Below are 26,378 nucleotides of genomic sequence, written 5' to 3'. Positions count from 1 at the left end.
TCCTGGCCACAAGGGCCCAGTGCTGGCTCATGCTCACCCTGCTGTCCCCAGGACCCCCAGGTCCCTTTCCCCTATACTGCTCTCTAATAGGTCATTCCTCAACTTATACTGGAACCTGTCCTTCCCTACTGCCATGTGGCTCTACACAGGCAACCTACTACTCCCCAAAATGAGATAAAATAAGCTAATCAACACCAACTGTTGCATGTATAAGAAGGATATAAAGCTACTGGAGAGTGAGGAGCAGCTAAGGTCACTTGGTTTGTTCAGCCTGGAGAAGAGGAGGCTAAGGGGAAACTTCATGGGGCTGCAGCTTCCTCACAAGAGGAGCAGGAGGGGCAGGTGCTGATCTCATCTCTCTGGTGACAGTGACAGAACCCAAGGGAATGGCAGGAAGATGTTCCAGGGCAGGTTCAGGTTGGACATGAGGAAAAGGTTCTTCCCCCAGAGGTGCTGGACACTGAACAGGCTCCCCAGGGAGGTGTCACAGCCCCAAACTGAGAGGGTTCAAAAAAGACTGGACAACGTCCTCAGACACATGATGTGACCTGGGGGGTTGTCATTGCAGGGACAGGAGTTGGACTCGATCATCCTTGTGGGTCCCTTCCAACCCAGGACATTCTGTGCCCTAAGGAGACGGACCACTCGTCTCCCTGCAGGACAGGCTGAATATCCCTGGAACCTGCAGCACTGCTGCCCTCACCCTTGGACGCTGCCCAAAGCCACAGGGTATGGCTTTTGGTAGATGTTTTTGCAGTCGCTGGCTAGAGCAGGACGTTGCTCCAGCTCTGCGTGTTTTGCAGCCAGTTCTCACTGGGCAGGAGTCTTTCCTGGATAAGCCGCTCAGCTTGGCCTGGGTTTCTGCTATGTCTCATTCTGATCCAGGTCTGAAGTGTGTTCACTGCCAAATCAGGCTGCTTGGTAAGCAAATGGACTGTTTACAGTACAAATGGAACAATAGAATCATAGAATCACAGAAGGGTTTGGGTTGAAGGGACCTTCCAAGCTTATCCAGTGCCCCCCCTGCCATGAGCAGGGACATCTTCACCAGCTCAGGTTGCTCAGAGCCCCGTCCAGCCTGGCCTGGGATGTCTCCAGGGATGGTTCATCCACCACCTCTCTAGATAACCTGGGACAGGCTCTCACCACCCTCATTGTAAAAAATAGGATGGTCAGACCCCTTTTGCTCCCTGGTAGCACTGGGGTATGGGTACTGCTGCCAGAAGTGATGTGTTGGCATCATGCAAAGCAGGATGATATCCAGGACCTTCCCCCCTTCCAGGCTCGTGTCACCTCTGAGGGGTGGACCATGTTTGGACTAGGAAAATGTCACCCAGCTAAAGGAAAGCTTTCCCACAGTCAGCTTTCCTATATTTCCTGTGTTCCTGCAGGACATGCTGGCTAAGTCCAGGCACTGTTTCCTGAATACATGAGTCCAGATGGAAATGTTGAGGCCAGATTCATTCTCTTCCAGGCATCTGTATTCACATTTGGGTATCCACAGCCAGGACCTTCATGGCATGTTGGTTTACAGCAGCTCAGCAGACTCCCACCACTTCCCCTCATCTCCTTGAACACTGGAGGTGAAAATGGGTTGAGAATCTGATATTTTATTCTACCTGATCCAGACAGACTAAAGCACAGAAAAGAGAGATAGTCCTCCAATGGACTTGCAGTGGCTTTGTGTCAGCACCAGGCAAGGACCTCACTCCTTCTGTTTCCAGGGGCTGTTTGCTGTTAGCCACCAAATCACAGCACAGCTGTGATTTGCCAGGAAAAGAAGGAACAGCCTCGCGGACTTGAGATCAGCTGGAGAGAGATATATGACCCTATTTGTCTTTGGCTGCACACATGATGCTGCATTTTGTCCTACCACAAAAATCTCTCGTTTACATTTCTGTCTCTGACTGAGACATCTGGCTCTTTGACTTGTATGGCCCAGACAGATGGTCTTCACGCCTGGAAGGAGAGACCATCACTGACACCAGCGTGACCCTTGTAAACAGAGGGAGAGATTTACTGAGGAGCAACTGCTGCAGAGCATAAGCTCAGCTCTGCTTGAGAGACACAGGGCAAATACCTACAGCACCTCCAAGTTCCCAGAGGTCATATGGACACGCACACCAGCATGGTGCTGGAGTGGGTGGAGAGAAGGGAACGGAGCTGGTGAGGGGCTGGAGCACAAGTGTGATGGGAGCGGCTGAGGGACCTGGGGGGTTCAGCTGGAGAACAGGAGCTGAGGGGAGACCTTCTGATCTCTGAACTGCCTGAAAGGAGCTTGGAGCCAGGGGGGTCGGGCTCTGCTCCCCAGGAACAAGCACCAGGAGCAGAGGAAACGGCCTCAAGTTGCGCCAGGGGAGGTTGAGGTTGGATGTGGGGAACAATTTCTTGCCCAAAGGGCTGTGGGGCATTGGAACAGGCTGCCCAGGGCAGTGCTGGAGTCACCAGCCCTGGAGGGTTGGGCAGACGGAGATGAGGTTCTCAGGACATGGGGCAGGGACAGGGCTGGGGGAACAGTTGGACTTGATGATTTTGAGGGGCCAGCTCGGTTCTGCCTTTGGGACATGCCCAGGAACACGGACACAACATGATACTCATTGTAAAGAGGGTTTTAGTTTTCTCAAGCAAGTTGCTGCTTGCAGCTCCACTCATCCAGACCAAAACCCTATGCTGGAAGAAAGATCCTTCACTTTCTGCAACCCACAGAGCAACCAGCACCTGTGACCCCGACAGTCTTCACTCTGGGGGTTCATAGAACCATAGAGTAGAATCACAGAAGGGTTTGGGTTGAAGGGACCTTCCCAGCTCCCCCAGTGCCCCCCCTGCCATGAGCAGGGACATCTTCACCAGCTCAGGTTGCTCAGAGCCCCGTCCAGCCTGGCCTGGGATGTCTCCAGGGATGGTTCATCCACCACCTCTCTGGACAACCTGGGCCAGGCTCTCACCACCCTCAGCACAAACAGTTTCTTCCTCACATCCAGTCTGAATCTCCCTCCTTTAGTTTAAAACCATCACCCCTTGTCCTATGGCAACAGGTCCTGCTCAAAAGTCTGTCCCCATCTTTCTCATCGGCCCCTCTGAAGTACAGAAAGGCCACAATAAGGTCTCCCTGGAGCCACAGCCTGGAGGTCAGGACTTCCAGGGGATAACGATGCAGACTTGGAGTGAAGAGGGCTCCTTCACTGAAATCTGCCATGCACTCTTACAGGCTTCTCTTTCCCTCTTCTGCAAGAAAAAATCAGTACAGCAGATCCTGGGGAATACAGCAAAGAGCAAAATCCTGTGTCAGTGCAAGGGAATTAGGGTGTTGTTGGTGATAGGACATTCCAAGGGGATTGCAGTGGCTCAAGGAAACCAGAGTCGGAGAACAGGGGGTCTGGGTAACACCAGCAGCTGGTGGGATGGTTAAAGACAACCCAGACAGAACCCTCAATTATGCACCGTGTCCCTCCGAGGGAGCGGAGGTGGTGAAAGAGCTGCTAAGGCATCGGACCACAGTGCAAACAGCAGCATGAAACAAAGGAAAGGAGATCCCCAGGGGCTGCCCGGAACAGCTTCCTGAGATCAAGCTATTGATAGCAGGTTTTAATTAAACATTTCAACCTCTGTTCTTCAACGTGTGCCTTTTAACAGATGACTGCTAAACCAAACACTTTAGAAGGGCCAACATCTGACATTTCTGCACTCTGTGTGTTGAAAGAGCAAAGACCAAGAGATTGACAAAAACCTGGATACCTGGATGGTAGCTGGACAAAGGTTTTAAGACACAAGTCAGAACTGTAGCTTGGAGCAAGCAGGGGAACGTTTAGAAAGTCAAAATTGAGGTGGTAATGTTTGAGAAGGAGGAAGCAAACAGGAATGTGAAGAAAAATGCCTACATTTTCTCCAACTTCTGCAATGATTATCAGTCAAATAGTTCTGAGAAAATGTCACAGAAAAACACGGCTTTTTGCGGGTTCTGTCAGATATTCTGTGCTTCCCATGTTTCCAAGGTGGTGGTTTACTTTCCTAAGGTAGCGAAGTGGGAGGTCTTGCAATTAAAGCTCTGCAAGGCCAAGTCTCCTCCTTGCTCTTCAGGGAGCCATTGTGGGCAACCACCCTAACCACAGGGCATTTTTAGTCTGCAGAATATTTTAATGAGTGAGAAATAGAGAGACGGTAATCGCTAGTGTGAGATTTCCAGATTGCCCCGTGGTAGCTGTGGTGGGTGGTCGAGTCCCAGCAGCGTGTCTATCTCAAGGTTCCTCTGAGACCTCCCATGTTATATGGTGTAGGGTTGACCCAGACGCCACCGTGTGCCTTTCCCACCTGGGTCTGGGATATAGCCTGTGCCACAGGGCAGGTACATCCTCTTTCACGGTCTTTCTGTGTCATCTGGTTACTTTTCCCAAGGACTTCAAGCTGGGGTCCCTCCACACCTGGACTTGGGACTGGTGGGATCAGCCAGCCTGGGTCTGATGAGCTTCCCCAGCAGTGGGAGAACATCAGAAGGTGACCTGGGTCTGCAGACACCAGCCTTTTACCAAGACCTGGGTTTTGACAGCAGAACTAACTCATGGAAAGACAGGGGTAGCCCCAGAGCTGGGTGATCCCAGAAGCACCCCCAAGCCCAGCTGTCTGCCACCTCTTTCCCATTGTGGGCCAAGCCATGCTCACATCCTTTCCCCTCTACACCAGAAGAATTAAAACAACTCAGAAAATCCAAACAAACGCTTGTGTAGGCTGAGGAGGAAGGAAGGGAGAGTTTTTTTAATGTGTTTTTTTTCAACAAACATCCGCAAAGCGTTATTATCATAAGTGCCTCCTCAGGTTCTGCGTTGGGATAACACCAAACATCACACTAGAACAGGGGCAGAGGGTGCTTGGTATCAATGGACCCCTGAAAAACCAACCCCTCTGCAGAGCCAGGGTGCAAAGCAACCTTCCTCCTCCAGAGCGGTGCTACCACCGCTTCCCACCACCCATGAGTCATGGAGAGTGCCCAGGACATCTTCCCAGTGCCCCAGAGGGATGGTCAGCATCCCTGGAAGGTGTCTGATGAGGAACCCTCAGCCACAGGCAATGACACCCCAACCCAATGTCTACATCCTCCACAACCAGCACTGGGATGAGAGCATTGCTGCTCTACCACAAGTCGAACAAGGAGCTTCTCTGCAACCAAGAATTTTTGGAGGAACTCACTGCTTTTATGAATTTCCCTGTATTTTTAAATATATTTTTACAGGCTTTCCTCTACTAAGCCTTGCATTGTGTTGGCAAGGTATTGCTGCTCTCACTCCACATGCGTAAAAGAATAGAGAAATCTACTCAGTCCTGAACAGCCAATAAATGTATAGAATCATAGAACAGAATCATAGAATAAATTGCAGAACTGGGGATTAAACATCAATATCTCTTCTATTGATGGTCTGGAAAAAACCATCCATTGTGTTTCTAGTGTTGATTGCACAGTTTGGCAAAAAATCCTCCATATAAAGGCTCTGAAAGTCGCACACACAGTATTGCCCCGGTTGTCACAGGGAAGTCCCTATCATGCTGTTTCCATGTGTTTGGGAGACTTTTGCTGCTATTTTAGGAAAGGGTTTTGTGCCTTTGCACATGATAAAATCCCATGCAGTGGGCTGTGCTTACAGAGAGGAGAAAATGGGCCTGGGGCAAATCAGCTTGTTCCAGTTTCACAGAATCATAGAACGGTTTGCGTTGAAGGGACCTTCCCAGCTCCCCCAGTGTCCCCCCTGCCATGAGCAGGGACATCTTCACCAGCTCAGGTTGCTCAGAGCCCCGTCCAGCCTGGCCTGGGATGTCTCCAGGGATGGTTCATCCACCACCTCTCTGGCCAACCTGGGACAGGCTCTCACCACCCTCAGGGCAACAATTTAATTTAACCTGCTCTGATGGACCATAGGAATTCATCCCAGGGATCTCTAAAGGCTCAGGAACCATCAGCCCCAGGATCAGCTTTGAGTTACGCCTCTCAGTTGCCTTTTGACACACGGCAACTGGTTTTCATTACACACTCTCTCTCTACAGATATATATATGTATCTATAAAAATTGCAGTGCTGTGATTTTTGGTCCTTCAGCCACTTCAAACACATAAACCCCATTGAGCAATGGTTTTGTGTTTCTGCAAGAAACACTCAAATCCTGGACTTGAAGCTATGTTTTCTGAGGAAGTCATTTAGAAACCGGACGGGCTGACCTAACTTCTTGGAAAAAAAAAACAAAAAAAACAAAAAAAACCCAAAAAACAACCAAAAAGCATCCTGTGTTAATTGTGGGCCTGGTGGCATGCATATGCATGGTCAGGTCAGCTCTGCCTTCAGGGTAAAAACAAGTAGTTCAATAGTTGAATGGGAAACATAGAATTGGAAGAGAGCATTTTCTCTTCTTGGCCACAGGCTGCAGCCAGGATAATGCCTGGCAATGACAGGCCAACAACTGGAAACGGCTTTGTTGGGGCTGGTCCCAGCCTGATGCTGCTGCACCTGGTCTGGGCAACCCCCAGTATCAATCCAGACTGGGGATGGAGGGATGGAGAGCAGCCCCCAGGAGAAGGACTTGTGGGTGCTGGGGGTGCAAGATTGGCCATGAGCCGGCAACGTGCACTTGCAGCCCAGAAATCCACCCGTGTCCTGGGCTGCATCCCCAGCAGCGTGAGCAGCAGGTGCAGGGAGGGGATTCTGCCCCTCTGCTCCGCTCTGGTGAGACCCCCCTGCAGTGCTGGTCCAGCTCTGGGTCCTCAGCACAGGACACACATGGACCTGCTGGAGAGGGGCCAGAGGAGCCACAGGAATGATGCGAGGCTGGAACAGCTCTGCTGGGAGGACAGGCTGAGAGAGTTGGGGTGTTCAGCTGGAGAAGAGAAGCTCCAGGGAGAACTTAGTGCGGCCTTTCCGGACTTAAAAGGGGCCGATAAGAAAGATGGAGACAGACTTTTGAGCAGGGCCTGTTGTGATAGGACAAGGGGTGATGGTTTTAAACTAAAGGAGGGATATTCAGGCCGGACATGTGGAAGGAATTGTTGGCCTGAGGGTGGTGAGAGCCTGTCCCAGGTTGTCCAGAGAGGTGGTGGATGAACCATCCCTGGAGACATCCCAGGCCAGGCTGGACGGGGCTCTGAGCAACCTGAGCTGCTGAAGATGTCCCTGCTCATGGCAGGGGGGGCACTGGGGAGCTGGGAAGGTCACTTCAACCCAAACCATCTGTGATTCTGTGATTGTAACCATCCCTGCATTCTCTTTCAAAGCCGCTCTGACCTGAAGAGATGGGTCATAATTTCCCTGCTGAGCTTTCTGAGCAGAAACCCAGCAGCAGGGTGTCCATGAGGAGCAGAACTGGTCTCCACCAAAATCTCTTCCTTTCGTTCTTCTCAGGGTGGGCTCTAGGGACCCTTCAGAAAGCAACAGACTTCAGGAAACAACTGCCCATTGTCCTGCCCTGGTCTGGTCTGCAACAACCCCCACCAAGAATTTCCTCTATGTCTACATTCACACAGACACCCTTGCTAAGGAAAAGAGACATTGATTCCTCTCACAGGCCCAAGATGACTTTGCACCTCAGTGTCTTTAATCTTTGAAGTTTCAAAACCCCTTAAAAAGAATCTGCAAGGACAAATCAATGGGATTTTGTTTTTAAAGATGATGTTGCTGGCAAGTAAAAAACAAAACAACACCAAAAAGCCGAAGAAAACCAACCAAACCCACCAAACTCTTCCCCACAAAAATGACAGATCTGAAGCCTTTAACGCTGGCCATCATCTTTTCCTCTACAGCCTGGTGATACTGTCTAACAAGTCGGGTAACTGGCTTCTAACACACTGAATGCAGCAATAAATTGATGATAATGCTATAATTTCTCATCAAGCAAAATTATTCAGCCAAAAGAGGATAAACCAGATGCCGCAGGACAGAAGGAGCCACCCCAGGTGCAGCCCATGGTCCTGCAAAGAGCTCCTCAAACATTCAACTGGAGAGGACCTGAGGTTGCACCAAGCCCAGCAGGACGCTCATGGCATTGCATTGCCCTAAGACTTTGAAGAAGGAAGGTTTATATGATTAGCTCTGGTTTACATTAAAATTACATGAAGACACAACAGAGAGAATGAGGAATCTGGTCTCCCAGCTCAATACCAACTCTCCTAAGTAAACGAAACCATCGTTTCCCCCACACATTTGCAGCAACACTGTAAGAAAAGCTCATGTTAAATCAGTTGTGTGCATACCGCAGGCGTAAAAAGAAAATCCACAGACCTGTGGCTGCATAATAACAGAAAAAGAGTTTTCCACCTTGCTCTCCACCTATTCAGTCAGCAGTTTCTGATCTGCTCCCACATCCCCCCACCTTTGGCTCCCTGGAGCTTTGTGTCTCAAGCTTCACAGTAGCCTGTTCCCACAGCAAAACACTTTGTACCTGTCATTTCTGTTTGTTTAAACAAGAACTTCTTGAAAGCTGATGCTTACAAGCCAAGCGACATGCACCATTGAACATAACAATTGTCATCCAGCTAGACCTGCAGCTGGCTCAGCTTTAGTTTCCTGCTTCCTTGAGATGCACAAGAAGAGCGCAAAACTTCCGAAATGTCCTCTTTGTAAGAAAAAGAAGATGGAAATATGACCTTGATTCTGATGCAACCTAAGCACTCACTTTTTCTGGCATCGCTGTGGCCAATGCTGATTGTTATTACTACTTTGCAGATGCTTGTCTTATCTAAATGTTTACACTTCTATTTTTCTTTTGTGTGTTGCTACACTTCTCCAAGAGCACCTTGCGGCAGAACACCAGTTGCACAAGTAGTGTGATCATTATCGTTACATGGGGTTTTTTAAAAAATGCCATTAGCACTGTACAAAGAGAAAAGGGTTCCCAACCACCTCCATAGCCAAGGATCACGGATCCTCCTCTGCAAATAACGAGCTGAGGGGTCTCACTGGCACTGACACAGCCATGGGAAGGAGGCAAGAAGCCACGCATATCTGCTGGCAAACCTGAGATCAATGTGCTAAACTCAAACAGGCAGCGCTGGCCACACCACCAGAAGATCTCAGCTTCTACTGCATCCAGCCTCACGCCTCTTCCCAGTGTCGATAAGGGAAGAAAAAAGGATCTTCACCCATAGTTCCCCATGACTCATTGTTTTGGGTGCTCCAGGACAGACAAAAAGTGGCTTCACATCTACGATAAGCAAGTCAAACTGGTCCTCTGCCTTCCCTGGGCATCCTCTGACCATCACACTGCTGTGCAGAAGTGACCACCACCTCCTGCCGTTACCACCACAACCAACTTTTGGGCCTTCCCCAAGGAGTTTAATGAAGTCCACTCATCTGGTTGCCTGCACTGGACCTCGTGGAGCTCTTGGTTGAAGATATGGAGGAACCACCTCCCTGCATACCGAAACAGGTTGGCCAGAGAGGTGGTGGATGAACCATCCCTGGAGACATCCCAGGCCAGGCTGGACGGGGCTCTGAGCAACCTGAGCTGGTGAAGATGTCCCTGCTCATGGCAGGGGGGGCACTGGGGGAGCTGGGAAGGTCCTTCACCCCAAACTATTCTATGATTCTATTGTATTACCCCAGACACACACCAGCAAAACTGGAGGAGCTGAGTGAACTTACATCAAGGGCAGGAGGTATTGCAGGGGGGGTGTCCAGAATCATTGCTTAGGAAATATGTTTTCAGTCAACAAATTAAAGCAAGGGCAAGGTTTAAGCCAACTAGATGCCGCTCCTTGCCTAAAAGGGGGCTAACACCCAAAGCTTTGCAGGTTGCTGTGTGCTAAACTCCAAGAGTGAGCATCGATTCCCCCTTTCCTGCCCCCATTATATACACGCATTTATCATGGGTACCATAAAAAAGCATTTCCACAAAGACCAAGGCTCATGGCTGCTTGAAGATCTGGGATTTGTCTCTCTTGACAGTTTGCTTTGGGCTCAGGGAGTTCCACTGACAGGAATTAAATGCTGCAGAAGCTGAAAGTTAAACTTGCGTTGCTACATCGCCGTCCCACCGCTCGCTTTTGGGTGGAGGTGTCTGCACATCCATCCGCTGTGAGGAGCACCCCATCCATTTCCAAACACGTCTTGTAAACAGAAATCCTACCAGTGCCTTCTGCAGAAAGCTAAACTCCGCTTTATCGGGCCAGTAATCCAAGGGGGGATTATAGAAAGCGGGAGGTATTTACCTTGATACTGAGAAATGGGTTCCTGCAGAGCGTTTTCTGGGACCGATCTGGGCAGCTGCTCTTTGCAGTGGTGCTTGTCATTCTGTCAGGTCTGCTTTATCCGCCTGCCAAAAGAAATCATTCGGCACAATGCTAAGTTGCTCTGCCTGAATTCGCCTTGCTCAGCACAGCAAAATCCTCTCGTGCTTTGCAAACACCCACACAGAATCACAGAATCACAGAATCACAGCAGGCACACGGTCACCATAAGCAATTATTAATTATTCCTGGGTTTTTTTCGTTTTCTCTCAGTGCTTTGCTTCTGCAAAGCAACAAAGCAGCAAAGCATAACACTAACATGCTGGTCACCAGGGCACCTGAGGGGTTAAAAATTATCAGTCATCTTACTTCTAAGCATCAAAAAAGTGCAGGGCCAGGACCCTGGTATTCGTAAATCCCAGACATACCAGATTATAACTGCGGCCAGCGCTGTTTGGCAAGAGCCAGGAGCAGAGGAAACGGCCTCAAGTTGCGCCAGGGGAGGTTGGGGTGGATCTGGGGAACAATTTCTTGCCCAAAGGGCTGTGGGGCATTGGAACAGGCTGCCCAGGGCAGTGCTGGAGTCACCATCCCTGGAGGGCTGGACAGACGGACATGAGGTTCTCAGGACATGGGGCAGGGACAGTGGTGGGGAACGGTTGGACTTGATGATTTTGAGGGGCCAGCTCGGTTCTGCCTTTGGGACATGCCCAGGAACACGGACGCAACAAGATGCTCATTGTAAAGAGGATTTTGGTTTTCTCCCAGCAAGCTGATGCTTGCAGCTCCATTCATCCAGACCAAAACCCTATGCTGGAAGAAAGATCCTTCACTTTCTGCAACCCACAGAGCAACCAGCACCTGTGACCCCGACAGTCTTCACTCTGGGGGTTCATAGAAACATGGAGTAGAATCACAAAAGGGTTTGTGTTGTAGGGATCTTCCCAGCTCCCCCAGTGCCCCCCCTGCCATGAGCAGGGACATCTTCACCAGCTCAGGTTGCTCAGAGCCCCGTCCAGCCTGGCCTGGGATGTCTCCAGGGATGGTTCATCCACCACCTCTCTGGCCAACCTGGGACAGGCTCTCACCACCCTCAGGGCAACAATTCCTTCCTCCTGTCCATCCTGAATCTCCCTCCTTTAGTTTAAAACCATCACCCTTTGTCCTATCACAACAGGCCCTGCTCAAAAGTCTGTCCCCATCTTTCTCATCGGCCCCTCTGAAGTATAGAAAGGCCACAATAAGGTCTCCCTGGAGCCACAGCCTGAAGGTCAGGACTTCCAGGGGATAAAGATGCAGACTTGGAGTGAAGAGAGATCCTTCATTGAAATCTGCCATGCACTCTTACAGGTTTCTCTTTCGCTTTTCTACAAGAAAAAAGTCCATACTGCAGGTCCTGGGGAACACAGCAAAGGGCAAAATCCTGTGTCAGTGCAAGGGAATTAGGATTCAACAGACGGACATGAGGTTCTCAGAACATGGGGCAGTGCCAGGGGTGGGGAACAGTTGGACTTAATGATCCTGAGGGTCTCTTCCAACCAAAATGACTCCATGATTCTATGATAAGCAAGGATAATATTGTTTAAACCTTATCTGGGTGATTACCGTTTAACATCCTTATCAATGACCTGGGTGACGGGGCAGAGTACACCCTCAGTTACTTGGCAGGAGACAAAAGACTGGGAGAAGCGACTGGCGCCAACGATGTTTGTGCTGCCATCCAGAGAGACCTCAAGGAGCTGGAGAACCTCATGAAGTTCAAACAGAAGTGCAAAGTCCTGTCCCTGGGGAGGAACAACCCCAGCACCAGCACAGGCTGGGGACTGACCAGCTCTGCAGAGAAGGACCTGGGGTTGAACGTGAACCAGCAACACTCCCTCATGGCAAGGAAAGCCAGTTGGGCTTCTTCAGGAGGATCTCCAGAGGTTCCTTCCAACCTCAGACATTCTGTGAGCCTGTAATAATCCCTTCAATACCAGTAGGAGGAAGGTGGACAATTTTTACTGTCCCAAGCTATGGGACTCTAATTGCTCTGATCAACCCCTTCATATCCTTGAATCACACAAGACATCTTGGCTTCTTTTTGTCTGGTATCAACCACACACCTACATTGACCATCTCAATTAGTAAACAGATCTCCAGACCTCTCCTAATCCCACCCTGAATTCCAGACACAAGGTGCATCCCAGGGTCTCCACAGAGTGCCTAGGGCAGGCTCTGGTCTCCACCGTGCTGGTACAAATCTCCATGAGCCTTACTCTCCTTCCCACGGCAGTGCAGCTCCACAAACCCCAGAGCAGCTCCTCTGATTTGGTTAGGCACCACTGAGACCAGGATCCAGCCTCTACATTATATATTGCCCTATGTCAAGCTGTCTTAGGTATGTTTGCAATGTGCTTTACACGGTGACACCGTAGTTTAAGTTCAGAAATACCCACAGCACTGAAGAGATGGGAAAAGCGGTTGAGAGGAAAAACCCAGATGGGCGTTAGCTCAGCCCTGCATGGTGCTGGAGCCAAGGATGAAGCATCTGCCCAGACATGAAGGTCCCACCAAGGCAAGTCCAAGCTCACCATCTGTGGCTGAGGTCACATTTGCTGCTATATCTGATAGAATCATAGAATCATAAAATAATTATGGTTGGAAGAGACCCTCAAGATCATCAAGTCCAAGCGGTATGTAACTGGTTTCAGCTCCCCATCACACAGGGCTGGTGGTAGCACCAGGGCATGGCATGCAGGATTGTGTGCCTGAGATCAAGCAGTTTGGGAGATGCTGGCTGGGTATATACAACCACTGCTCTGCCTAAATGAAGGTGGGTTTTGGGGACTGCTCTACAGGGTCAGAGGTAGGAGGCACAGGCAGCTCCTACCTGCAAGAAGGGGGCTCAGCAAGCCCTTCTCCATCCCTGCATACACTGGCTCTCTGATGGGTTAGACCCTCCTTTCATAGAATCATAGAGCCACAGAATCACAGAGTCATAGAATCACAGATGGTTTGGGTTGGAAGGACCCTCCCAGCTCCCCCAGTGCCACCCCTGCCATGAGCAGGGACATCTTCACCAGCTCAGGTTGCTCAGAGCCCCGTCCAGCCTGGCCTGGGATGTCTCCAGGGATGGTTCATCCACCACCTCTCTGGACAACCTGGGCCAGGCTCTCACCACCCTCAGGGCAACAATTTCTTCCTCATGTCTGGCCTGAACCTCCCTCCTTTAGTTTAAAACCATCACCCCTTGTCCTATCACAACAGGCCCTGCTCAAAAGTCTGTCCCCATCTTTCTTCTCGGCCCCTTTTAAGTCCGGAAAGGCCGCACTAAGGTCTCCCCGGAGCTTCTCTTCTCCAGCTGAACACCCCAACTCTCTCAGCCTGTCCTCCCAGCAGAGCTGTTCCAGCCTCGCATCATTCCTGTGGCTCCTCTGGCCCCTCTCCAGCAGGTCCATGTGTGTCCTGTGCTGAGGACCCAGAGCTGGACCAGCACTGCAGGGGGGTCTCACCAGAGCGGAGCAGAGGGGCAGAATCCCCTCCCTGCACCTGCTGCTCACGCTGCTGGGGATGCAGCCCAGGACACGGGTGGATTTTTGGGCTGCAAGCGCACATTGTTGGCTCATGGCCAATCTTTCACTCCCAGCACCCCCAAGTCCTTCTCCTGGGGGCTGCTCTAAATTTCTTTTTCCTGCCTCTCATTTTAACCCACCGTGTTTCTGTACCTCCCCTGGAAGTATACTTCCACACTTGCTTTCTGGCTCCCAACCACCACCTAAGTTTAACCACACAAAGAAATATAAATCCATGGATAGCCACCATCCCCATCCCTGCACCATCGACCTTCTTCCCTTCAGACCTCGTCTCCCTCCTCACTTCTCACCAGCCACATCCATAGGGTGAATAATATGAGGGAGGACGATGTCTTTGTTGGGTTTTTAGTCCCCAGACTTCCCACTCAGGAAGCTGCATTGTTTGGAGGCATGTTAAACCCATTAGGCTCCAGCTTGTTGTTCAGTGCACTCTGATGGATGTTTCCATCTCGGCGGCATCTGCAGGCTCTACGGTAAATGGGGTGAAAGACTTTACATTATTACTCTGTGTAATTCTATTTCCCCCGTGATGAGAGGCGAAGGAGCAAGTACCGTAGCCACAAACAAATTAACAAATGCATGGGCTGATGTAAATTGTACCAAGAGGAGACTGTCTTAACTGTGGTATTTGTACAACCCTTAAGCGCAGCTTGCAGGAGAAGTAAATTCAAGCAGGGACCTTCTGAGTTACAACCTCCACAGCATCCTCTGCAAAAAAAACAATTGCTGCCCTCAGCCCCATTTCAAGAGACAAGATATTGCTCCAACGAAATACAGGATGGGATCAATAAAGTAAATTCGATCGTAAATTAAAGAAGCATCCACGAAAAGCTCCTCTGAACCTCTGGAGGGTTAAGCAGTGCAGGAGAAAAAGCACCCGCCTGTCTCCGGACCACGGTGTCCAATATTGCCTGTCTCTGGGAGCAGAGCTGTGATTAATTATTTACAGTTAACGACTTTGCTGCTGGAGCCTCTTGAAAGCTCAGGAGAGGCACAGGGGGAAGAAAAAGGGTTCTGGGGTAGCAAGGGAGGAAAGAAAAAGGAGTCTGATCCCAGATTTGAAGTCATGGATATGTCCATGGAGCTGGTACCCATTGCATGCTTAACACCCTTCTTTCCTTGGGTAACTATATTAATGTTTTAATTTCCCTCTGACACCTGGTGTGAACTGTGGGGTTGTTATATGCAGGGACAGGAGTTGGACTCAGTGATCCTTGTGGGTCACTTCCAGCTCAGGACATTCTACTATTCTATGATTTTATGATTCCGTCTTTGCCTGGCCTCCTCAACAAAAAATACACTTAAATAGAGGCATAAACAACGAATCACATGGTCTCTAGGAGTATTTTCTTGCCTCTGCCCATCCTTTCCACATCCTCCTTTACATGTGTGCATCCTTTAACCCTTCAAGGTGTCCAGGAACATAACACACCTGGAATCAGTCCAACCTCTTTCCTACATAGTCGTCTTGGTAGAAGAGAATGGTAGAAAGCACCGGTAGAAATGTTTTCACTAATCCCTGCCCAATCATGGTGTAAAAGCCCCTCACCGTAACCACCCCAAATTTCCCACACCGCCATGGAAAAACTCATGTTTTCTTTCTCCAGAGCTATTCTTAGCATTAAGGATGACCCACATCATCTCTCAGCAGCCGGTGGCTGAGGATGCACGGCCACATCTGACTCCATCCCACCACAGACACCTTTATCTCACCTTCAGTGAGGTTTCCTACTCCTGTTTCACGGATGAAAGAAGGAAGGGGTGTGAACAGATGAAAGACCCAAGGGGGAACACATTTGGCAGAGATCTGAAATGCTGCACCGCTTGCCAGCAGTTAAAAACGAGAATAACCCATTGCATATAGATACTGTTGATCCACTATGCTTCATTAGGAATAAAACAAAACAGAAGAGTGCTTTGACCCAGCACAAAGGGCAATGACCAGACCAAATAAAAAGGCAGATAAGACCAAATAGATTAAAAAAAAAATGCAAGAAGATAGCAGCATGCTATTGACAGGCTGAGTTGGGCTGTGCAGCCTGGAGAAGAAAAGGCTCCAGGGAGAACTTATTGCAGCCTTTCTGTACTTAAAAGGGGCTGAGAAGAAAGGTGGGGACAGACTTTTGAGCAGAGCCTGTTGTGACAGGACAAGGGGTGATGGTTTAAACTAAAGGAGGGAGATTCAGGCCGGACAAGAGGAAGAAATTGTTGTCCCTGAGGGTGGCAAGAGCCTGTCCCAGGTTGTCCAGAGAGGTGGTGGATGAACCATCCCTGGAGACATCCCAGGCCAGGCTGGACGGGGCTCTGAGCAACCTGAGCTGCTGAAGATGTCCCTGCTCATGGCAGCGGGGGCACTGGGGGAGCTGGGAAGGTCCCTTCACCCCAAACCCTTCTGTGATTCTATGATTCCCCATCTGTGCCAGGAAGGAAAGGGTGCTGCAAAGAGCCCTGCTCTGCAGGCTGAACCCAGCTGTGCCCTCCAAGGAACTTTGTCCCAAACAATAAAGCAGGAGCTGAGATGCTGCTGCAAAACTTGGGCTGCCTAATGACTTCCACAGCACCCTTGCAGCCCAGCACCCGCCCCATGTCAAACCTCCTCAAAACCACACTAGGAGGGTGTCAGACCAAGGTCACCCCACACACAGAGAGGGTTTTAAGCCAAAGAGTTTGTTTTTCAGGGTGGCGGGGCGGGGTGCAGCTTTGGTGTCTCTCACAGCTGCAGGTCCATGTGTGTCCTGTGCTGAGGACCCAGAGCTGGACCAGCACTGCAGGGGGGTCTCAGCAGAGTGGAGCAGAGGGGCAGAATCCCCTCCCTGCACCTGCTGCTCACGCTGCTGGGGATGCAGCCCAGGACATGGTGGAGTCTGGGTGAGCAAGCTCCTTCCCAGAAAAGCGCTTTGTGAAGCCGCTTTGCGAGCAGCGATACCGCATCGGCTGCACCACAAGAGAGGATTTAACCCTGGATTCTCCAGAAACAGGCTCTTGCAGATGCTGTGGATGCAGCAACACCAGCATCTCGTACAAACACAAGTCCCAAATGACCAGCCTACATATCTTAATTATCTAGTCCAGAGCAATTAGGTTGTGTTTGCAAAGCATACCATGATTGTACAATGTGCTTAATGAGTGTTAGAGGCTGCTGTTTGTCAGCTGGAGAATGATGGAGCGAGTAGAGAGAAGGGAACGGAGGTGATGAGGGGCTGGAGCACAAGTGTGATGGAGCGGCTGAGGGACCTGGGGGGTTCAGCTGGAGAACAGGAGCTGAGGGGAGACCTTCTGATCTCTGAACTGCCTGAAAGGAGCTTGGAGCCAGGGGTGGTCGGGCTCTGCTCCCCAGGAACAAGCGCCAGGAGCAGAGGAAACGGCCTCAAGTTGTGCCAGGGGAGGTTGAGGTTGGATGTGGGAACAATTTCTTCCCCAAAGGGCTGTAGGGCATTGGAACAGGCTGCCCAGGGCAGTGCTGGAGTCACCATCCCTGGAGGGTTGGACAGACGGACATGAGGCTCTCAGGACATGGGGCAGTGCCAGGGATGGGGAACGGTTGGACTCGATGTTCTTGTGGGTCTTTTCCAACCAAAATGATTCTATGTTTCTGATTCTACGTTTAGAGGGCTGGGCTTGTTGAAGAATGTGGCTGGGGCCACAGGCAAATCCCTGCCTGCAGGAGCGAGGGCAGAGGTTGCTTCGAGCTCTTTTCAGACCCAAGGACAACCTGGCAACATCCGTCCTCCTTCCTGAGACCTTCCCAGCCAGCTTCAGAGACATGGTTTCTGCATGTTGCTCTACTGGTGATGGGATGTTTCTGCAAAGCTGGAGCTTAACTTCAGTCATCTCTTCCTGGTGAGACACTAATCAGGACAACATGGTCACTGGAAGCCTGCTTGGTGAGCTGATGGCCTCTTGGTGACCGAAGGGGATGAGCTTGACCCACACAGGGATGGATGGGATGGGATGGGATGGGATGTCTAAGAAACACAATGGTGGGGCAAGGAGTGATGGCAAAGGCACATTTCTCCCTGAACACCTCCTGATTAAGGTGCCTTAGCAGCTGAGGTCTCCTCCTCCTGGGATGGTCTTCACCATGGATGGCAACTAAAGACAACTCAGCCAGCATCTGCTCCCCATCTTCACATCTCAATATTTCACAGACCAGCCCTGATGACACCATTCTGGTCTGGCAAACCCTTCTGAGCATCTTCATCCCAACATGTGGCTGTTCGTCCTCCTTTCCCCTCCTTGACCATGGGGAGTGAAGCCCCACGGCCAAGCAGATGCTGCAGCGAGACGTGGAATTTGTGCTCTGCTCTCTTGTGCAGAGCTGTACCCATCCCTCCGACACATCTTTATTCATCCACACACATCATCAGAGGGGAGAGGCGTGATCTCAGCCTAGTGAGATATTTAAAATGCTAAACGCTGCTGCATTGGAGCTCTCAGTGGTGCTTTTCACCTTTTCTCCCCCAAACCACAGGAGTGTGAAATTCATTTGCTCAGGAGACACAGCCACCGAGAGGATGGTGACAGCTGGGACGGAGGGTGACAGGCAAAGGTGGCAGGATCTGTGACCGTAAGCGGTGTCACTAACCCAAACACAAAGCCCTTTAAAGCCAGTGCTGCACCCTGATGAAGCAGAAAATCGTTTCCTTATACACCTGCGAGTAAACTCTCCAGCAAAATCGCTTCTCCTGCAAACCTCAGAGGGACTTTCTGTGCTCAAGAATGGTGTTTAGGAGTCCAGAAGGTACATGGGTGACCAGGTGTCACCAAGGGTGACATCTGGGAGATGATGTTCTCAGCACAGGGGCTCAGCAGAGCAGCTCATGCAGCAGGACCCCAACCAGCACCTACCGAGCACCCACAGGTTTTACTCATAGACTTCAGGGAAGGTGATGGATGAATGGTCGTTCAGAGAGCAAAGGTGCCTGATGCTACAGATCCATCAGCTGATATTATTCCTTCAGCTATGGATGAAGGATTTGCCCTCAGCGGCCCATTTTTTCCACATTTCTAATCCAGGTCACAGAATCACTTGGGATGGTAGAACCCGGTACAACAAGCCCTGGGTGTTGGGGGTACAGGAAGCCGAGCTTGGATGCACCAGCAGGTCAGTCCCACACTGACTGATGCCATCAGGCTACCATAAAATATTGCCATTAATTACAGCCTTGCTCCCAGGAGTTAGTGACCTGCAAAGTGGCAAAGCTGGGGGCTAAAATCTGGGGAATAACCCCCTTATGTACAGAATTCAAACAGATAATCTCATAAAGCTTTGCAGCACAGATTAAGATGCTCCACTTGTCTCCACGCTGTCCTTTCTTTGATCCCCGGGCAGCAGAATTACCCCAAAACCTCACAGTTTCTCTGGGACTTGCACAATGGTCCTGGATACGATAACAGGGGACCAGGCTTGGTGACACTGTCCTATTCCCAAGGACATAAATCTGTCATGATGCCTTTATTAATAGCAGCACGGCTCCTGTTAGCTGAACAAGGAAAAACACACGCTGGGCTCAGCAGAGCTTGAGTAAATAACGGTGAATGTAACACAGCGAATTAAATCCCAGCAGGGGAGACAAAATGCTAGCAAATACCCCGTAATCTGTCTTCCTTCTGCTGAATTTCTAGATAATTTTCATCCACTGGTGGTATAACTGGAATAGCGTCAGTGTGTGTATTTGTGAGTGTGCCTGTGTTAAATGGGAAGCTGGCTTGGAAAATGGGGGTGCAAAGATGCTTTATAATACAAGAAAAGGAAAAAAAAGCAGGGCATACAAATCATTCCCTGCCTGGAAAAGCACTGAGAAATAAAAGGGATGCATAGATGTGCCTAAATGCTGTTTCCAAGTGAAAATGAGATCAGCCCAGCTCGGTGGCTCTTTGTAATGAGAAATGTGTCAGGGATGACACATCCCAGAAACCCCACAAGAAGCAAAACACAAGGAAATCTGTTACCGAGAAGTTAAAAGACTAGAAAAAAAGAGAAAACTGATGTTGAAACACATGAAATACAACCGTGGGCGATGAAACAGGGGCACCGGGTGCAGGGCAGGACCAGGTGCTCTCCAGGGGTCCCTGGCCTGTTCTTGCTTGGGGAGGGTGAAGCTTTCCTCCTAGTTTTTTTGATGGGGTCTCCTAGACCTCCCTGCTCAACCCAGCAGGTTCTGACAGATGCTGGAAGCATAAGACCTTCTTAGAGGGGTCCTCACCTGCTCCAAGACATAGTGAGGGGGTTGGAGCTCACTTGGTGATGCTGAAATTGAGAGGGGAGCTCTCACATCAACCCCCGTGGAGACGAGGCACTGCAAAAGGTCGGTGTGGAGGAGCTGGAGCTGTGGGAGCTGTCACGGAGCTGTGGGGTTCACCTGGCACTACATTTGCACAGGGGACATCTGGACCATCTCCTGGACTATGCTTGCAGTCAACAGAGGCCATCACTTCCATGACCCAACCCATGGCCACCAGAAGAATCATAGAGTCATAGAATCATAGAACAGTCTGGGTTGGAAGGGACCTTCCCAGCTCCCCCAGTTCCCCCCCTGCCATGAGCAGGGACATCTTCACCAGCTCAGGTTGCTCAGAGCCCCGTCCAGCCTGGCCTGGGGTGTCTCCGGGGATGGTTCATCCACAGTTTCTCCAGGCAGCCTGTTCCGTTGTCTCACCACCCTCAGGATAAAAGGGAGAAGGTCTCCCCACTGCAAATAAATGGGTTGCTTTTGGGTGGTCATCACTGAGAGAGCATGAAGCTGCCCTGCAACTCTGCAGATCAAGGCCACCAGAGCCATAAACCTGGCTTGGGGACTGTCCCTGGGTGCTGGGTGACCTTCATGGTGGTGGCTGCCATCATCATGCATCCTTGGGAAGAAGACAGTGCCCATTGCATGGGTTGGGTTGACCTCGCCTGCAAGAGGACAAAGTGTCCCAAGAGCAAAAGTGACTCGGAGCACAGAGGGAAGAGGTTACAGGCAAGATGTTGCAGCTGAGATCCCCAATCTCAGCCAGTTACATAAGCAGCAAGGCTGGGAATTGCATAACAACACAAATAATTTGTACAGTTTCATTTTCAAAGGCTGCCCAGAGCTCTAGAGATGTCGGGGTCTGGTGTCCCCAAAGACACCCCTGCTCTCCATCCTTCTCCTGTTATTTCCAAAGCTCTCACGGGATCCATCCCACTCCTCACAAAACCAACATCCCATTAAACCTCAGTGCAATTTCCACCCTTGTTTCTCCCCACGTGAACTCTGGTCTTGCTTGTGCTGGCAGTTTGTGCTGCAGGTGAATTAAGTTCATCTCAAGGGCATTCAAGACGTTTGCCAGACAGGGATCTCACAGCTTTGCAAGTTTTACTCATTCTCTGTTGAGATTATTTTTGCAATACATTGAATAAAACAGTTGGCCTTCTGCTCTGGACCCAGCCAGATGCTGAGCACGGGGGGAAGAACAGATGTGGTGTGCACTATGGAAAAGTCATGGCTTGTATCCTCAGTGGGGAATTTCTATTTTAGCACCACCTCCCATGTGTTTGGCAGGGAAATACTCCCTGCTCCAAGCAGCAGCAGCAGGAAAAACAACAAATTAAGTATGAAAAGCCCTTTTTTTTACAGGAGGATCTGCCTTCCCATAGACATGGTGCTCAAGTCTATAGAGAAACATCTGCCAAAAGGAGACTGAAGGAAGGTGATCCCAAACCGGAGTTTTTCTAATCTGGGGGGTTTATACATTGTAAATATCTCCCTGATAATTTTTCTCCTCTGTGCTTTAATGATGCTTGGACAGGAATGAAACTGAGAAAAATACTGGCTTTTTGCTGAGTGTTTCTAAAGAGCAGTGAGACTTTGCAGTGCTGTTCACAAGGTGCTGGAAGAAACATATAAAAGCGAGAAAAAGTCAGCGGCCAGAGGGTCTCCAGCACCTGATGGATGCAGACACACTCTGATGAGCAAAACTAACTTATGGAAGAGGAAGTTATTGCAAAATGAAGAGCAGGAGGCACTGCAAAAGCCTCGTGTCTCACACAGTATCCTGAGTGAAAGCCCCAATAGCTCCCTGCAGCACAGTCTTCCTGGAGAAATCCAGATGTTGCCTGCTATATATTACCTAAAACTTCTAAAAAAAAAAACCCCAAATGAGAATTTTCCACCTGCACGCATGGTCTTCCCAGGACAAATAATCCGATCCTCCACGCTGATGTTGAGTATTGCATGAGGAGCACCTACACGTGCTTGCTTCCTGCTCATTTATTTCCACGGGATATTCAAAGGCAACTCTTTTCTCCCTCTGGACTAAGCCAAAGATTAGCAATCAAAGCATCCCCAAAATGTTTTGGGGAAACTAGTAAGATTTGCTTCACTGGGAGGTGGGAAAGATGCCGGTCACCCACATGTAAGAGGGATTGATTGGAGGGCAGGTGCAATGAAATGCTGCTACAATGAACAGGGAACTGAGAGCAGAGATTAGGAGAAGTGAAAACAACTTCCTTACCCAGCAAAAGAGACGTGGAGAGGAGCTGGATATAAACACCCATGAGGAAACAGGGAAGAAGAGAGTTGGTGACATTACGGGGCAATGCTGGGACAAGGACAAGTGCGAGACCCACCCTGGCAAAGCCATTGTGATGTTTTAGGTAGAAGAGGGAATTAATTCCCGTCACAACTAAAACTCATTCGTCCATTATTTAATATTAATGGACTGCAGAAAGTCATCTTTATTAGGAAGGGATGTTACTTCTTTTCTTTTTGCTACCAGGTTTTCTTACACCCTTTGGAAGAAGCATCTCCTGCTCACCCCGAGAACAGGTACAGGCTGGAACACCCCGATGGGTCAAGGAAGACCAGTGAAATGGGATTGTTTGCTGGAAGTCCCCACACATGCCGCTGGAGCCACATCTGGCCCTGGCTGAGCTGCCCGTCTGCAGCCCAACACCCGGCAGGTGGCAAGTCCTCTCCTGCAACCCCAGCAGAAATCCTGTCCTGGGGTTTCTCCAGCCAGCCACCCACTATCAATCTCTCCTAGAGTATATATATATATATATATATATATATATATATACACCCATATATCTATATTTCAGAGCCTTGCAGTGTTTGAATCAAGTTTCAAGCCAGAAATTCCCCACCTCGCTCACTGCTTTGCAGCACCTCACGCCGCTGCCTCTATTTTTTTGAAAATTAACATTTTCAAAGTGTGCCGGGGCAGGAGCTGAGGTGGGCAATGAGGCTCCCAAGACATCCCTCAAGTCCACATTTAGCCAGGTAACAGCTCAAAACACCAAATATTTAATACGTGGGGTGGCTCAAGCACATTCAGAAAGTTCGGGATAAAGCTGGGATGTGCTGACGAACCAGTACCAGTATACCCAAGGGAGCACTGGGACCAAACTGGGAGCCAGGAACCACAAAGAAGACATGTGGGGCAACAAAGGTGCTGAAGGGAGTGGAGCATCTCCCGTGTGAGGAAAGGCTGAGGGAGCTGGGGCTCTGGAGCTGGACAAGAGGACACTGAGGGGGGACTCATTCATGGGGATCAGTATGGAAAGGGGGAGTGTCAGGAGGATGGAGCCAGGCTCTTCTCAGTGACAACCAGTGGTAGGACAAGGGGTAATGGGTGCAAACTGGAACACAAAAGGTTCCACTTAAATTTGAAAAGAAATTTGTTCCTGATGAGGGTGGCAGAGCCTGGCCCAGGCTGCCCAGGGGGGTTGTGGAGTCTCCTTCTGTGCAGACATTCCAACCCGCCTGGACACCTTCCTGTGTAACCTCATCTGGGTGTTCCTGCTCCATGGGGGGATTGCACTGGATGAGCTTTCCAGGGCCCTTCAACCCCTGACATTCCGTGATTCTGTGATGTTGGGATCTATTTTTGACCAGACCAAGGTCCCCAGACACACCTGGGCTGCTGCAGAGGAGGCAGCAAATCCAGGAGCTCAGCAGAGCTGGGTTAGGAACACTCGTGTGAGCCAGGATTAAGTATTTCAGAGCCTGGAAATCCCACCCACACCCAGCAGCACGGCTGGCAAAGGCAAGAAAGCTGGAAGAGTAGGAGGGGAAAATTAATATAAATCAGAGCGCATTGCAAAATAACCAAATATTAAATAACAACCAGAAGAGCTGGGAGTCAGGAGGGCTCTCACCACCCGCTTGGTGCCAGTGGTTCCCCCAAAAGCCCTTCAGAAGCTTTATGAGGGAACTGGACTAAGCAGAGCACAGGTTTATACGTGTCTGTCCAGACAAGATAGGGGCAAAACCTTGCTCAGACTACACATTTTCCAACAGCTACTGCCTCTTAGTGGATGGCAGAGCAGATGGATGCCACGATGGAGACCCCAGCAGGGGTGCAACATTCTTTTCTAACACTTTTCATCTTTCTGGCATCTTCTGCACGAGCACAAGACATCGCAGACCAGTGCGGGGCAGGCAGTGAAAAGAAAACAAAATGCAGTCATGGTATTTCTGCACACAACTGATAAAAGGCCCTTTGGAGGGGAATCAATATGGCTTGGACTGGTGAGGAAACAGATACTGATAGGAGGTTGGATAAAGGATGCTCCATTGCCCGCTGGAGCCGTCCCAGCAACCGCGGGTGAGCTGCGCTGCCTCGAACAGATGCTATGTGAGGTTATAATATACAGCTTGTAGGGTGAAATATAGACCAGAATAATGGTAAACTCCTGAAGCAGCTCAACTCTGGCCTTTTTTTTATGGCTGAATATTCTTGGTGCTGCTCATAACAAGCCCTAACTATCTTTTTTTTTTTTCCCTATTTGCTCTTGTTCTTTGATTTACCACACCATCTTTGACTGGTATTTTCCTTTTTGTTATGGACCTGGAGCACTAAGAACAGCAGTGAAGAGCTGGGAGCCTTGTCTGGTTGGACACAAAGCAGCAGAACCTGACAGCATCATGCTCTAGAGATCCCACCTGTTTCCCAATGCATTGCAGGGGTTCCAGCTGGAGGAAGTCCATGGCACAGCTGTCAACCCATGGACACTGTGAAAGGTGCCTCAGACATGTATCCAGGTGATAGAGGAGTGAGGGAGGGATCATGAGATCATAGAATCATAGAACCACTTGGATTGCAAGAGACTCTCAAGAGCGTCAAGTCCAACCATTCCCCCACCCCCGGCACTGCCCCATGTCCTGAGAACCTCATGTCCGTCTGTCCAGCCCTCCAGGGACGGTGACTCCAGCACTGCCCTGGGCAGCCTGTTCCAATGCCCCACAGCCCTTTGGGGAAGAAATTGTTCCCACATCCAACCTCAACCTCCCCTGGCGCAACTTGAGGCCGTTTCCTCTGCTCCTGGCGCTTGTTCCTGGGGAGCAGAGCCCAACCCCCCTGGCTCCAAGCTCCTTTCAGGCAGTTCAGAGATCAGAAGGTCTCCCCTCAGCTCCTGTTCTCCAGCTGAACCCCCCAGGTCCCTCAGCCACTCCTGTCACACTTGTGCTTCTTCTGACTCAGCAATTGCCTAAAAACCCCAGAAATATAAGAGCTCCAGGCTGCATCCACACCCCCACATTGCAGAGATCCTTGGGCATAACACACCTCTTGAGCAACAACAACCTGCCTGGTAACCCAGCATGGCCAAGGCATGATCAGCTGGGCTTTGCAAAGCACAACACCTACTTCTACCATTTAATCTCACCTCTTCAGGGTTAAAACTCAAGGTTTTCAGAGAGGACAGGCTGGTATCACTGCTGACTCCCCCCTCTGAGGTTTTAAGCATCAGCTGCTCTAAGGGAAACGTCAGCTCCACCCACCCGTGACCCAGGAGAAACCAATAAACCTGCTTCACCTGAGGTCCAGCTAAGGAAAACTCATTAGAATACAGGTAGGAGCAGGTGGAGGCAGCAGCTCAGCCCAGAGCTTGTCCCCAGGCTAAGCCCAAGCAGAAAATGCACATAACAATTAAAAGGATGCAACCCATCACCCTGGTTGCTGGGCTGCATCTTCACAGAGCTGCACAGAAACTTTTCCCATTAACCCTTTCCCACTCCCTGCCACCAATTTTCTCCAAGCCAGGAGGTCCCACCAGCTTTTTCTGACCAACATAGTGACCCTGCCTTGAACTGGTTCTTCTCCCAAGCCACACGCTGCTGGAGAACTTTGGGTTTGGCCAAGGTTTCCATGTCACACCAACCCTGTGCCAGCCCAGGGATGGGTCAGGTCCACACCTGCCTGGCATCCTCCCCAAAAGCTTGTTAAGACCTGGGGTGAGAAGGGGCATTGTCAAAAAAGAAGAAAAACTGTAAGAGAAACCAACCGTGGCTGCCTCAGAGGTTGGAAAACTCCCTGTAAAGGGAGAAAAAGAGTGGAACTACATTACTGGGAGAAAAAAATACTCCAATAAATAAGCACAAGCAGAGGGCAAGCGACAAAACACACGTGCAGAGAGCTGAGTGTAGAACATTTGTAACTTCTCTTCTTTTCCCTTTTATCTTTTAAGCTGCTGGAAACTTCCAGCTCCCGAGACAAACAAGTTCAGAGACTCTTGCAAAAGAAAAACAGCGTGAGAAAGTTCACATCTACCGAACCCTCAACCCGTCCCGTAGCCCGGAGGCAGAGCTGGAGCAGAGTCACCCTCGGCATCTCCTTGCAGAGGTGGTGCTGCCATAC

General features: G+C 50.1%; 1 protein-coding gene across 2 annotated transcripts in view; it reads right to left on the bottom strand.

The window, feature by feature from the left end:
• SLCO2B1 (solute carrier organic anion transporter family member 2B1) overlaps positions 1-26,378 on the bottom strand; it is a 64,654-nt gene that overhangs the window by 38,121 nt on the left and 155 nt on the right. Inside the window, exons 1-2 of one of the 2 annotated variants that reach the window (XM_065049665.1) lie at positions 24,686-24,704; positions 10,180-10,283 (exon numbers count right to left, since the gene is read on the bottom strand). In XM_065049665.1, coding sequence (XP_064905737.1) covers positions 10,180-10,260 — 81 coding nt within the window. In that variant the 5' untranslated portion in view covers positions 10,261-10,283; positions 24,686-24,704. Of the gene's footprint in view, positions 1-10,179; positions 10,284-24,685; positions 24,705-26,378 lie in introns of those variants that run through there. The other variant, XM_065049664.1, reaches the window with a different exon arrangement.

This window comes from Columba livia, chromosome 1 (assembly GCF_036013475.1).
Source record: "Columba livia isolate bColLiv1 breed racing homer chromosome 1, bColLiv1.pat.W.v2, whole genome shotgun sequence".
NCBI classification, from domain to species: Eukaryota; Metazoa; Chordata; class Aves; order Columbiformes; family Columbidae; genus Columba; species Columba livia.
This window is presented reverse-complemented; position numbering and strand designations above follow the sequence as displayed.